The sequence below is a fragment of the Poecilia latipinna genome, unplaced genomic scaffold (assembly GCF_001443285.1).
Source record: "Poecilia latipinna isolate Pla-1442-1.1 unplaced genomic scaffold, P_latipinna-1.0 Scaffold16, whole genome shotgun sequence".
Lineage (NCBI taxonomy): Eukaryota > Metazoa > Chordata > Actinopteri > Cyprinodontiformes > Poeciliidae > Poecilia > Poecilia latipinna.
Window position 1 is genome coordinate 327,674 of NW_015112632.1, and position 11,491 is coordinate 339,164.

Below are 11,491 nucleotides of genomic sequence, written 5' to 3' on the forward strand. Positions count from 1 at the left end.
TATGCAAGGTGCTTCAACCGACACCTTTGTGGATTTATTTATTTTTTGACATATTACTGCCGTTGCAGTGTAAAAACATGCATTACATAATGTTGACTTTTATTTTGAAGTAGTGGTATTTGACAATTTGACTGTGTTGCATCAGATTCAAATGTTTTCTAATTGAAGTACATTCTATGAAAATCTTATATTTTGCCACACCTTACAACAATTACAACAATTTTTTTTGTTTTAACTAACTTTTTATATTTCTTAAACAATTAATCTTTCAAATAATTAGGCTAATATTTAGGGGGGTTATTCACAGGGAGAGCAAAGAAACCTAAATAAAAAACAAAACAAAACAAAAAATCAACCTAAAACATAAAAAAACCACATAAAAAACTGTAAAAAATAATCAAATTTGAGTAAATAAAACGAAATCATAGAGAAATTGTAAAACAAAATTAAGCCTTTGACCTTTGTAGGTAATCTGCAGTAAACAATGTTTTCAGTCCTAAGATGTGAAGTTTCTGCAGATTTCAGATTTTCAGGCAGTTGCTTCTGGAGCTGAGGAGCATAAAACATAGATACTGATGGATTCAAATCCTAAAAGTGTTTGAAGGTTTTTAACAAATTTCAAGTAATTTCATACATTTATAAAACAGAGGTTTGGGGAATACAAGGATATGTAATTTTTTTTTATTTAAATTGGACAACAAAAATGAAAGAAACTGAGAAAATAGACTTATATATATTGATCGCGTCTCTATTGTTGATATTGGGCAAAACATCTGAATAAAATTCTTTCAGCTTCCTCTGAGATAAAACCTAGAAGAGAAACAAAATTCAATTTAGCACGGAAATTTACAATAAATATATATATATTTTGTTTTTACCTTTTTTAGGTAACAAACAAACATCTTGCCTATTATCCAGATCCTGACGCTGGACAGTTCTCTGTTGATGAGACAATACAAAGAAAACAATGATGAACTTAACAGGACATTTCCACCCATTACTTAAGAAAACTTACTTATATCATAGTATTTAAACTGCAGATATTTAGACCATTTTTCATCAATAATTACCTGCTGGAGGAGGGGTCAGAATAGATGCTCGGGGGAAACCACGGGACAAAGCAAAGGCCTTAAACTTCTGCAGGACTTGTACTTTGATTCTCGGTGAGCGACCTGTTCAAGCAGATCTGGGTGAGCTACATGTACTCAGCACAGGAGCTGGAAAAAAAAAGTCAATTTAAAGTGTCTCTTTGGGTCTCACTGTAGAGCGCCGCCTGTGTGTATTCTCTGTTAAAATTCTCGTATTTGAGAACCACGGCATATTCAGAGTAGTTTGTGTCCACAACAGTGACGTCCTTCACCATGTTATGGCCTGAACAGGAAAAACAACAATGAATTTCTTGAAAATGTCTTGGAAAAATAAACCAAAAATGCCTTGTTTTTTGTGTTGGGTGTGATGGTATGACTTATTAAATCTGAAAATATCATATGAATGTTTACACTATGATATATGTGGTAGGAAAAGGTAATTAAAAAGAAAAACAAATTAAATATAGGAAGAATGTAGACAAATTAAGCTACGTTTTGGTAAACATTCAGTATTTAAAAAACTAAATCCTAATTTAAATTGTGTTTCTATTTGAATTTTGAAATGATACCACAATACACTGCTTCATATTTTTCTTTTTAACTTTGTAGATTTTCATTGTGTGTTTGCTCATGTTCCTTAATCTAAAATGTTTCTCAGTCATATTGTAACACTTCTTTGAATGACCTCCTGTGGCATTCAATGCATCTGAACAGTCTCCTCAAAAACACACACTGGTCTCTGCACTTTATGAATTTGTTTGCTTAATCTTTGTACACATTTTAGTCTTTCCACACACAACTCTGGATTGTTTACTCAATAAGCTCATAGATTTACATCACATATGACATTAAATATATATATATATATATATATGTATTTTTTTACTCATGCACCAGTTAGCGAAAGGAAATTTCCTGCTGATGTAACTATTAACTTATTGGCCAGAAAATCTGATTTAGACAAATAAATCCCTCAATTTAATTTATCTCAGGATAAAATTAGAAACCACTTACGGGTGCTGAAGTAGATGAAGTGTCCAGGCACGCTTGTCTTGTTATACTGGTAAAATTTAGGAATGCAGGCTATAGATCTGAAGCACAAACAAACAAACAAACAAACAAACAAACAAACAAACAAACAAAAAAAAAACATAAGATGTTTGTGCTGAATCTCAAGCAAGTTGTGAATCATGCTATAAGTAAAATGGCATGTGTTGGACTGAATTCTTTATCCACTTAACCAGTTATATATTTTTTCTATCAGCTCTGATAATAATCTGTAATTGCTAATTTTATCTGCCCTTTATCATTTGACATATTTGGACTCACAGAGCTTCCCACATTGTGAGGTTGGCGTTGCCGCCGGGCAGCATTGTGATGACGCCCATGGAGATCTTCACTTTGTCTCTAAAAGGGATAAAGCCTGGAGAGTCATAGGCAAGTCCCACTCGGTACCATTTACCTGCAAACTTAATGCATATGACAGCATAGAAATCTGAGGTGAGTGCAAAACCAAACAAAAACAATAAAACTTATTTCATGATAGAGGTCTGGGAGAAAAATAATGGCAAACTATATTAGTCTATTTGATCTGGAAAACTGGTTTGAATTAGTAGCTTTCCATTGGAATAACACATATTTTGCATATGTAAGCTAACAAATTCACAAATGTTTGCTTCAAAGTCTGCATGAAAACAAGATCTTGAGGTGTTAGAACAAAAAGGTGATTAACATAAAAATATTTGCAACTTTCTTACATTGTGAAATCTCAGTTCAGAAATAATTTCATATAAAACTGTTTCACTGTGAAACATTTTGCAACTTGAAATGATCAAATGAAGTCCAGAGTCTATATATATAAAAAAGTGTGAAATAAACATTTAGTTTGAAACTAAACATACTTAAATATAAAGTGATGTATTCCACCGCATAGTGACCTTTACTGGACATCACAATAGGCAAATAAAAATTAAAGATAACATTAACATTTTTCCAAGCACTCACGCCACCCTTTTACTGAATGGCACCCTGGGTAGTGAGCCATCTAAATACTTCTGCAGAGGCCGGCTGATGAACCATCATTTGATCCAGGTGTGTGGAACCAGGGAAAGGACTAAACTGTGCAGGAAGCTGGCTATTGATGAGAGACTTTGGCTACCCCTGATGTAGGATATAAAATTTACACTTTTAACCACTACGTTTCATAATGTCTTGCTACACAAAAAGGTACTGATGGAAGTAGATTTCCATATTTACAGGTGAAGATTTAACCTCACACACCCTCAGTGTCTCAGTCTGACCCGCAGTCTGACCACAGAGGATTAAGTGGAGCTAAAGATTATAAAAGACTCAGCAGTTTGTAATTTCTCAAGTCACAAAGTAGCTCTCTGTCCTCAGGGGAGTGGAGAGTGTTTGGTGGGTAGACACTCAGAGCACTGTGAAGTATTTAAGGAGGGATGGTGGCATGGACTGACTAAAAATAATGCAGATGAGCGATGTTGATCATCACGAAGAGACGCGTTCCTCAGTGTAACAAGGTGCCTCTGAGCACAGCTCGTCATACACGCCATCTTTTCATAGCTGTATTTTATAAACAGATGGACAAACTCCCCACACTTGTTAACATAGACATGATTTTTCGCATCTTAATCTTGTGGGAAACTTGTTATTAAGTACTTGACAGATCTGAAATAATCTAATGAAGGCAAACAAACATTGGCACTTTGAAAACAATTTCCCTTTCTGCCACGTGGAATATCCTCCAGCATCTCTCCGCACCTGTTGTGTCACACATTAATCCTCATTTATAAAAGCAGTTTGTTTGTGTCACCCATCATCAGCAGCTGTCCTTAAATCTGACAACACTCAGATACTGTAGTAGAAAACACAACCTCCCTAAAGTACAAGCAAGATGTGAGTTTTACCTTTTCCAAGTTGAAATCCTTTAGTGGCTTCACTGAGTGCGCCATCGTCACACACATCATCACCATGGCGACAGAGAGCAAGGCAGTCTTCATGGCTGCGGTGGGACACAAAGCTGCAAGACGAATATGCTGAAAACAAAACAAATAAAAAAAAAAAGTTTGAAGCAATTTATCAGGCCCTAAGCCTACAGCAGAAGTCAACAGACAGACAGAGACTGGCAAAGGCTGGGTTGATATTTGCTCTGACTCCTGATCCGCCCACCTGGTCGTCAGCCAATGGAGGCAAAGGATCAGAGAACAGAAACAAGACTGTTGGAAACGTGTGGCTTGCGAACGTTCCCCCCCGCCGACTTCTCAGAAACACGCAGAGTCATGAATGTGGTTCACTTAGGTCAGCTGAGATTCAGGTGCTGCCCCCGCAAGTCAGGACGGACCGGACGGCGTTTCGCAACATTTACAGATGATGTTCCAGGAGGAACAAACCGCAAGCATCTGCACCAAAAACACTGCTGACTTAGCTCTACTTTTAGGCAGACTGACAAATAGTTCAGACAATACACATGACCTGTGTGTCCCCATGACCCTCTCTTCAGCAGCGAGTTTATTAGAAAGAGGATCATTTTTTTATGTTTTACTTTAGGTAAATATGACATCTAGAGTTGAAGGGGAGAAATTGATATTAAATCTCTCAAAAACAGAGAAAGAGGAAACAAACTGAAATCTCTGACATGAAGTGAAAGGTCACAATCAGACTATGTAACGGAGGGAAAAAAATATTATATCTTACAAAGAACTCAAAGTAATATTTAAGATTGGGTTAGGATAAATATTTTATATTAATTTGGTTTTATTGGTTCCATTAACTTTGTGGAAAAAAAGGACATTTTGGCCCTCAAAATATATATATTTTTGTTGTTCTTGAAAACAAATGATTTGTTGTTCCTGTTTGGAACAACAAGCCACGAGTTCAATGTGGTTTTAAAGGTTTACAACCATAAACCATAAACACACCCGTCATGACATGAATGTTGTAATCATTTCAAGTTTGGCATGTCTTTATTAAACTATTATGTTGGAGAAAACTTTTTTTTTATTATTATTACTTTTCAAAGACAAGAATTTGAGGCAATAACATTTGGTGTCGCCATCATCAGGTATGATTCTGGATGACTGACCATTTTGCTCTTCTTGGTCAAATTGGTTGATTTCCTGTCTGATTTTTTTGTTGTTTTTTTTAAAGGAAGATAAATTACCAAGTTACCATGTTAGCCAGCCCCACCAGAGGATGCTTGAAAAAAGTAGGAGGGTTTCTTTGCTTTGAAAGCCTCATTTTAACTCGGCACATCTGACAGTAGAGTCTGAAGTTAAATTAATAAATCTGGACAAATAATACTTTAACTGCTGGTTGTAAAGAAGGCCATTGAGCCCACAGTTAATTAATGGCCAAATAAAAAAAAACCCAAACTGAACCAGAGTCAAAGTGAACAATGTAAATAGTTTTATTAATAATTATTTTTCCATTTGCAGCACTGCATCTGTCTCCCTTTCCTTTAATACAGTATGTGCACAACTAGCCTTGTGTGGGTAGGAGGGAAACTGTCTGTGTGTGTTTGTGTGTGTGTCACACACCTCTGAGACCTCGTCTACACACTCTGCACAGGTTGAGAACCGCTGCAGTGCAACAACACAGTAAAACAAAAGCAACAGAAACAGAGAGAGGCCGATTTACTAACACCATAACGAACGAGGGGGAAAAAAATGTGCAAAAAGCAGGATGAGCCCTAGAGGACACAGATGCATCACAAGAACATGTTTCATCAGCAAAGTTTAACTCAACTTTATTGCATCCAACTTAAAAGTGAATCCACAGAGACTCTAGTAATCTTGACCAATTAGTTTATGTTGGAAATTGTTTCTTCTGAGGCCTTCTAACATTTTACAACTTACAAAGTTATGGTTTAATTGACTGAAGTGCTGTGTTCTACAAAACACGAAAGTAATGGGAAAATAAAATGTAACCTTAGAAATGTGGATGTAGTTGTCGAACCCAAAACTCTCTAAGGAAAATTTGAACAGTAAAGTTTATTTTGTAAGATTTATTTTTACCAATTAAACTTAAATTAATTGTAGTGTTAAGGAAAGAACCACATCTCTAATTTCCATCAGTATTTTTCCAACACGTAGATGGCAAATCAAACAGACTGCGAGTAATTATTTTCCTGTCCTTTCCTTGTGCATCTCAGACGTGAGATAAAATTTAAACTGCTCACTCGATTGTCATCCAAGCACAAAACCCCTTTTAGACCACAAAATCACAAAGTTATGATTTCACACAAAAAAGACAAAAAGCAGTGGATCAAAGAATAATTGACAGGCTTCCAAAAATGAAATAATTTAAGCTAATTTTAAAATATAAATATATTTATTAAAAAAAAAAGACATCTTCTTCAGAGTGCAGTGCTCTAGGGCTGTTTAATCACTCGCCGCCCCTGGTGGTATGAATTGACAAATGCAACCGCCACCAATCAGAAGCATCATAACAGCCAAACCTTAGACACACAAATTACACTTCACCTCACAAAAACAAATCAGTCATTTGTTCATTCCCTCCCCCCCCCCAAACACATTCATGTGACCATTTTACACTCATCATTAAAGAATAAACTCAGTAGCGAAAGAGACAAAGAAGGCTGGAATGAAGCTGGACCTCGTGAACGTCTCCGTTGGACTTTTCCCCCCTCAAATGATGAGGAAACAATGGGTGAAAAAAAAAAAATGACAGAAGATTTCCTATGTCAGTAAATGCAATGTATGAACCAAGAAAACATGCTTCAATGCATGCAGCATCAGCATCCTGAAAACAATAACAACATCCTGCTTTGGTGTACTGCATGTGACTGCAGGATGCAATGTAAGGTCAAGGGTTACAGAGCAACAGCAGAGAACTCAAATGAGCAAAAAAAAAAAAAAAAAAAAAAAGTTTCTTGAAATTCGTTTTTAGGTGAAGCTAAATGTCGCCAGAATTCATGAACAAGCCAATCATATCCGGGACGATTTTTAATCAACGTCTGAGACAACGTGAGTTCAACTGGGACAGAGTAGACAGGAAACAGAAAACAAGGCGCGGGTATTAGAAGGTGGGGCGGTAAACGAACACTGCAAACACAAATTAAGTTCAAGGTAGGGAAAAAAAAAATCTTAAAGGAGTGTCTTAGGAGATAAATTCTTCCTGCTCCTGGCAGGACGAAGACGCTACCCACTTGGTTTTTGCAGAACTTAAGGAAATCTCATGATCCTATGTAGTCAAGTTGCTATGATGGAGAACAGACTGAAATAAGAAATAAATGCTGAAACGTCAGATTAAGAAGAGGGCCAGGGCCTGTGTGTCTGGGAGGTGAACTCGCAGTAAGGCACAGTGCTCTGCGCGTGGTCCATGGCGCTCGTTCGTTCACGAAACGATGGACAGCGACATTGACTAGAAAGAACAGTTCTGGTCAGAAGTTTACATACAATTGTCATGGGATCAAATTACATTAACTTTTGATGATTTTTTTATTTATTTTTATTTGAACTGCTCTGTTGTTTAATCATTTTCAGAAACAAGAATTAGATTCAAACATCACCAGGTCAAAATTTCACAGATTCAAATATATGCTTATTGCTGCCACCAACAAACTTCTGGCATGGTTATACTCAATGGAGTCCAACTTTTTAAACATCTACATTTGATAATCTGTGAACCAGAGCTTAATTTTCTTTTTCCAAGCATGATACTGCCACCACCGTGTCTTCCCCTAGTCCAAACCTCAGCCTTCTAGAAAATGTATAAACAAAGCTTAAAAATTGGGTAAATTGCAGTAAAAAAACAATTTAAATGAAATGTGGTCAAATATTCAGTCTGAATGATGCCAGAATCTTGTTGATGGTTGCAGAAAGTATGTATTAAGCTGAAAATCACAAAGGGATATGTAACCAAATATTAATGGGGTTACATGAGTATATATAGCTATATCTGACTGTGCTGATTAGACAATCCGCCATAAAGTCAACTATTTGCACACCCAATGCTTGTTCTTTCAAGTTATATGTTGCATAACCATTGCAAACTGGAAAATGAGTAGCTTAAATAAATAATAAAAAGTCCCAAATTAACAATAGTGAACATAAGTAAACTTCCGACTTCTCTTCTTCAGTTTCAGCTCCTGTTCGTTTTTGAATTTTGTTTTGGTCAATCAGTTCTCCTGGACGTCGCAGAATCCCCCTCATAAGTACTCATCAGGAAATCCTTCTGTCACGCCCTTTTTCATATGCTTTAGGTGAACAACAAACACAAACAAACCAACACACACACACACACACACCCATCCCAAGATGAGCAAAGTCTACCTATTCAGACAAAACCTGCACAATTTGGCCACATTACCATGAGAGTTCAACATACAAACCAGGAAAAAAAAAAAAAAAAAAAAAAAAAAAACGTTATTTAGCCCAGGGTTGACTTTATCCTGTTGCTTTACTTTGTGTTCCAGCAGCCAATATAAAATGGGTTCAACAGCTTTGCTTTGATGGACTCCAGATGCCAATGTAGGATGGATTTGGATGGACATACAGCATAAAAAAAAGAATGATAAAATACAAGTTCTATCAACTAAAATATGTAAACATCAACTTAAAGTATTTGGTATGTTTCTGACATATTTTAATAAATAAATAAAAACAAAGTTCTGATGGCTTGCAGCTGATTATTGCACTGCAGATGCTGGAGAGTTATTGCACATTAAAGCTGCAACCACTGGTCTAATTTGACATGCGTGTTCCTTCCAGCTGCTCTTAAATTGTTCCCTTTTAGTAGAAACGCACGGATGCTTTGGAGAGCAGCGAGGTCGGAATGACTAATGTTTCAGGTAATCTGAACTTCAGATGGCGTGAGAGATTGTGGTTCGTCACTTTCTGGCTAGTTGTGCAGGTTAAGTCAAAAGCAGAGGTGCCATCTTTCACAAGATAATCTCACTAGAACATAACATGATAACATGAACAGAGATAACTTAGGTGCACAAAGGTCCCTTCGTTGTTCTTCACACTTTATATGCAGGACTGGTTTCACAGTTCTCTTCAGCATCCTTTGAAGTTTGTGTTAAATCTGCATTCGCAAGTTGTTGCATTCTGGATTCCAGGCAGCTTGTATGCCTTATTTCTTGCTGGGAAAGCATGTTTGGTAAGGGGTCTTCAAGGTCGGTGTTGCAATGAAAGGATGTTTGAAGTTCCAGAAAGAACCTGGTCTCTGTGGTTGGTGCCTCTCTTTTTGTCTGCTGAGGTAGCGAGAGAGGTTGCCGGGGAGATTTCAGCCGGGATGGATGGAGCAGAGCATATCCTTTTGAGCGTGCTGTCCATATATCTCGTTTTTTTTTTTTTTTTTTCTTTTTTCTTAGAACTTTAATGAGCAAAGTAGGTTTGAGCGTACGTGTGTGTGCATTGGCCTTTGGAAGCGTATGGCTCTTACGTTAGCATCCATGTATATGCTCTGCTAACCTGGGCAGGCAATGTTGTCCTCTTTTCTTTATTGAAATATGTCTGCATGTCAGTGTGTGCACAAGTCGATGTAGTGGTCTGTCATGCCGTCACAATTTGTGCTTCCCCGACACTATGGAGCGGTAGAGCTCTTCGTCCAGCTGCACATAGCGCCCTCTGCTGGAATCCAGGAAGAACAGTTTGTCTGACACAACAGTGGGATTAAAACCATCGTGACGCAACTCTGTCTTCTGGAATTTAAACGTCCCTGGAAAAGAGAGGCAGAGGAAAATTGTTTAGATATTTTTTGTTTAAATCAGTCTAGGCTGTTTTTTTTTTTTTTTTAATTATTATTTTGTTTTTCTTTCATGGTTTATACACATTATTCAAGCCCAAATTCAAGACTAACATTTTCAGAATTTTGGGGAGCTATGTTAGATATTTCTATCAATGTTTGAGATGAAACAAAAAAACCTGCCAAAACCAAAGCAGTTCAGAATTACAGGTGCGATGAATGAAAGGTGGACTGCATCAAAGTAAGGAAGTGAAGAAAGTAGGAAGGAAAAAGAGACTAAAGACAAAAGAAATGAGTGAAGACACTGTATCAAGGAAAGAAGGAGGGCAACAAAGAAAAAGAAAAGAAGGAAGAAAGATCAATGAAAGTAAGGGAGGGGGAAAGGAACTAACAAGTGAAGTGACGTTCTTTCATTTCCTATTTCTCTCCCTTCGTTGTTTCATTGCAACTTTCATTCTTTCCTTGACATTATAGAAAAAAATCGCTGAAAGGTTTATGCCTACCAATTCTCAACAGAACAAAAACTATCTAGCTTTTCTTAATTGTTTTTCTAAGAAACATGAATCTAAATATTAGTGGAGTGTGTATATAATTGAGCAAGTGTGCATAGTTTGAACCGTTGTGGTATAGAGGAAATCCATAATGAATTCAAACGTGCATTATTTTTAAAGTTCAATTGATCTATTGATTGTATAATATTTATGAAAATTAAATCTTTCATATTAATCACTAAAGACCCAAATATAATATGGCTCTTGCCCAGTGGCCACTGGAGATGGACCGCGGAGCGCCCAGCAGGTTTAGACAACAGACAGATGAAGATATGATGACCCAAAATGGGGGCATGTACGCTTCACCTACACAGCACATGGATCCTTTAGAAAATAAAATGAGCAAATAAATACCCGTCTTGTTGACTTCTGGAAGGAAGCGAAGAAACACGGGTCTGGCATACGGAGGGAGAACTTTCTCCATGTCCTTAAACAACTTCTCCAGGTCGGTGGATTGGGACGGATCAGCGATGGCTGCCATTCCAGCCTTTCCCTCTGCTCCTGTGCACACAGAGTCAGACATACAAGATGATTCGCTACTAACAACTGTAGAGATCTAGGTTCAGGAGCAACCAAAACCCTTTATTTATATTTTCAAACAGCACCAAACTTAATCAGCTCTTGGTCATACCGTAGTGGAGAATGTACCTCCATTTTTACATCCATTTGGACATTTTCTGTACCTGCATTGTCTATGTTGGAGCTGGATAGCTGGAGTCAATACTATTAATCCATTAAAACAATAGAGGAAAGAACCATCCATGCTCATCCTCCTTCAAATCCAATGCTCATACTGAGCACATTCTTGATGTACGGCAATGTAGAAAAATGTAATAGTTCATTTGCTAGCCTTCCTGTTTAACACTATGGATATCCTGTGCTCATAACTTATCCATTTTGCCAAGATTGGATGAACATTTCACTTTCAGATTTGTAAAGCTGGTGGTGACATGACTCAAATGACTTTTATTAGTAGTAACAGATGGTTCTAAAAAGCATTCAGAGTGGCAGGCTGAAAAAATATGCAAGCTACACTTTTCAAATGTTATTTGTAGAAATATTTGAAAGCAATAAAAACACCTTTTGTTTGTATTCTTCTGCTTAATTTGTTTAGACCGAGCCCAT

The 11,491-nt window shown here is 37.0% G+C and overlaps 2 protein-coding genes across 5 annotated transcripts in view; both read right to left on the minus strand.

Annotated features, from left to right (window-relative positions):
* Nucleotides 1-223: 223 nt before the first annotated feature.
* ptgdsa (prostaglandin D2 synthase a) lies at nt 224-4,240 on the minus strand. 3 transcript variants are annotated; one of them, XM_015033877.1, is made up of 7 exons: nt 4,013-4,240; nt 2,418-2,557; nt 2,103-2,179; nt 1,261-1,371; nt 1,071-1,172; nt 879-939; nt 224-810 (listed from the first exon to the last, which is right to left on the minus strand). In XM_015033877.1, the coding sequence occupies exons 1-6, from the start codon at nt 4,103-4,105 to the stop codon at nt 911-913; spliced, it is 552 nt and encodes a 183-aa protein (XP_014889363.1). In that variant the 5' UTR covers nt 4,106-4,240; the 3' UTR covers nt 224-810; nt 879-910. The 3 variants fall into 3 exon arrangements, with proteins under 3 accessions (XP_014889363.1, XP_014889348.1, XP_014889354.1); XM_015033862.1 differs by having other exon boundaries at nt 224-814; nt 911-939; nt 4,013-4,239; XM_015033868.1 differs by having other exon boundaries at nt 908-939; nt 4,013-4,239.
* A 1,253-nt stretch (nt 4,241-5,493) lies between these two features.
* The window catches only part of slc27a4 (solute carrier family 27 member 4), a 47,566-nt gene continuing 41,568 nt past the window's right edge, over nt 5,494-11,491 (minus strand). For both annotated transcript variants that reach the window (XM_015033903.1, XM_015033910.1), the window contains exons 13-14: nt 10,721-10,867; nt 5,494-9,788 (exon numbers count right to left, since the gene is read on the minus strand). In XM_015033903.1, coding sequence (XP_014889389.1) covers nt 9,631-9,788; nt 10,721-10,867 — 305 coding nt within the window. In that variant the 3' untranslated portion in view covers nt 5,494-9,630. The remainder of the gene's footprint in view (nt 9,789-10,720; nt 10,868-11,491) is intronic.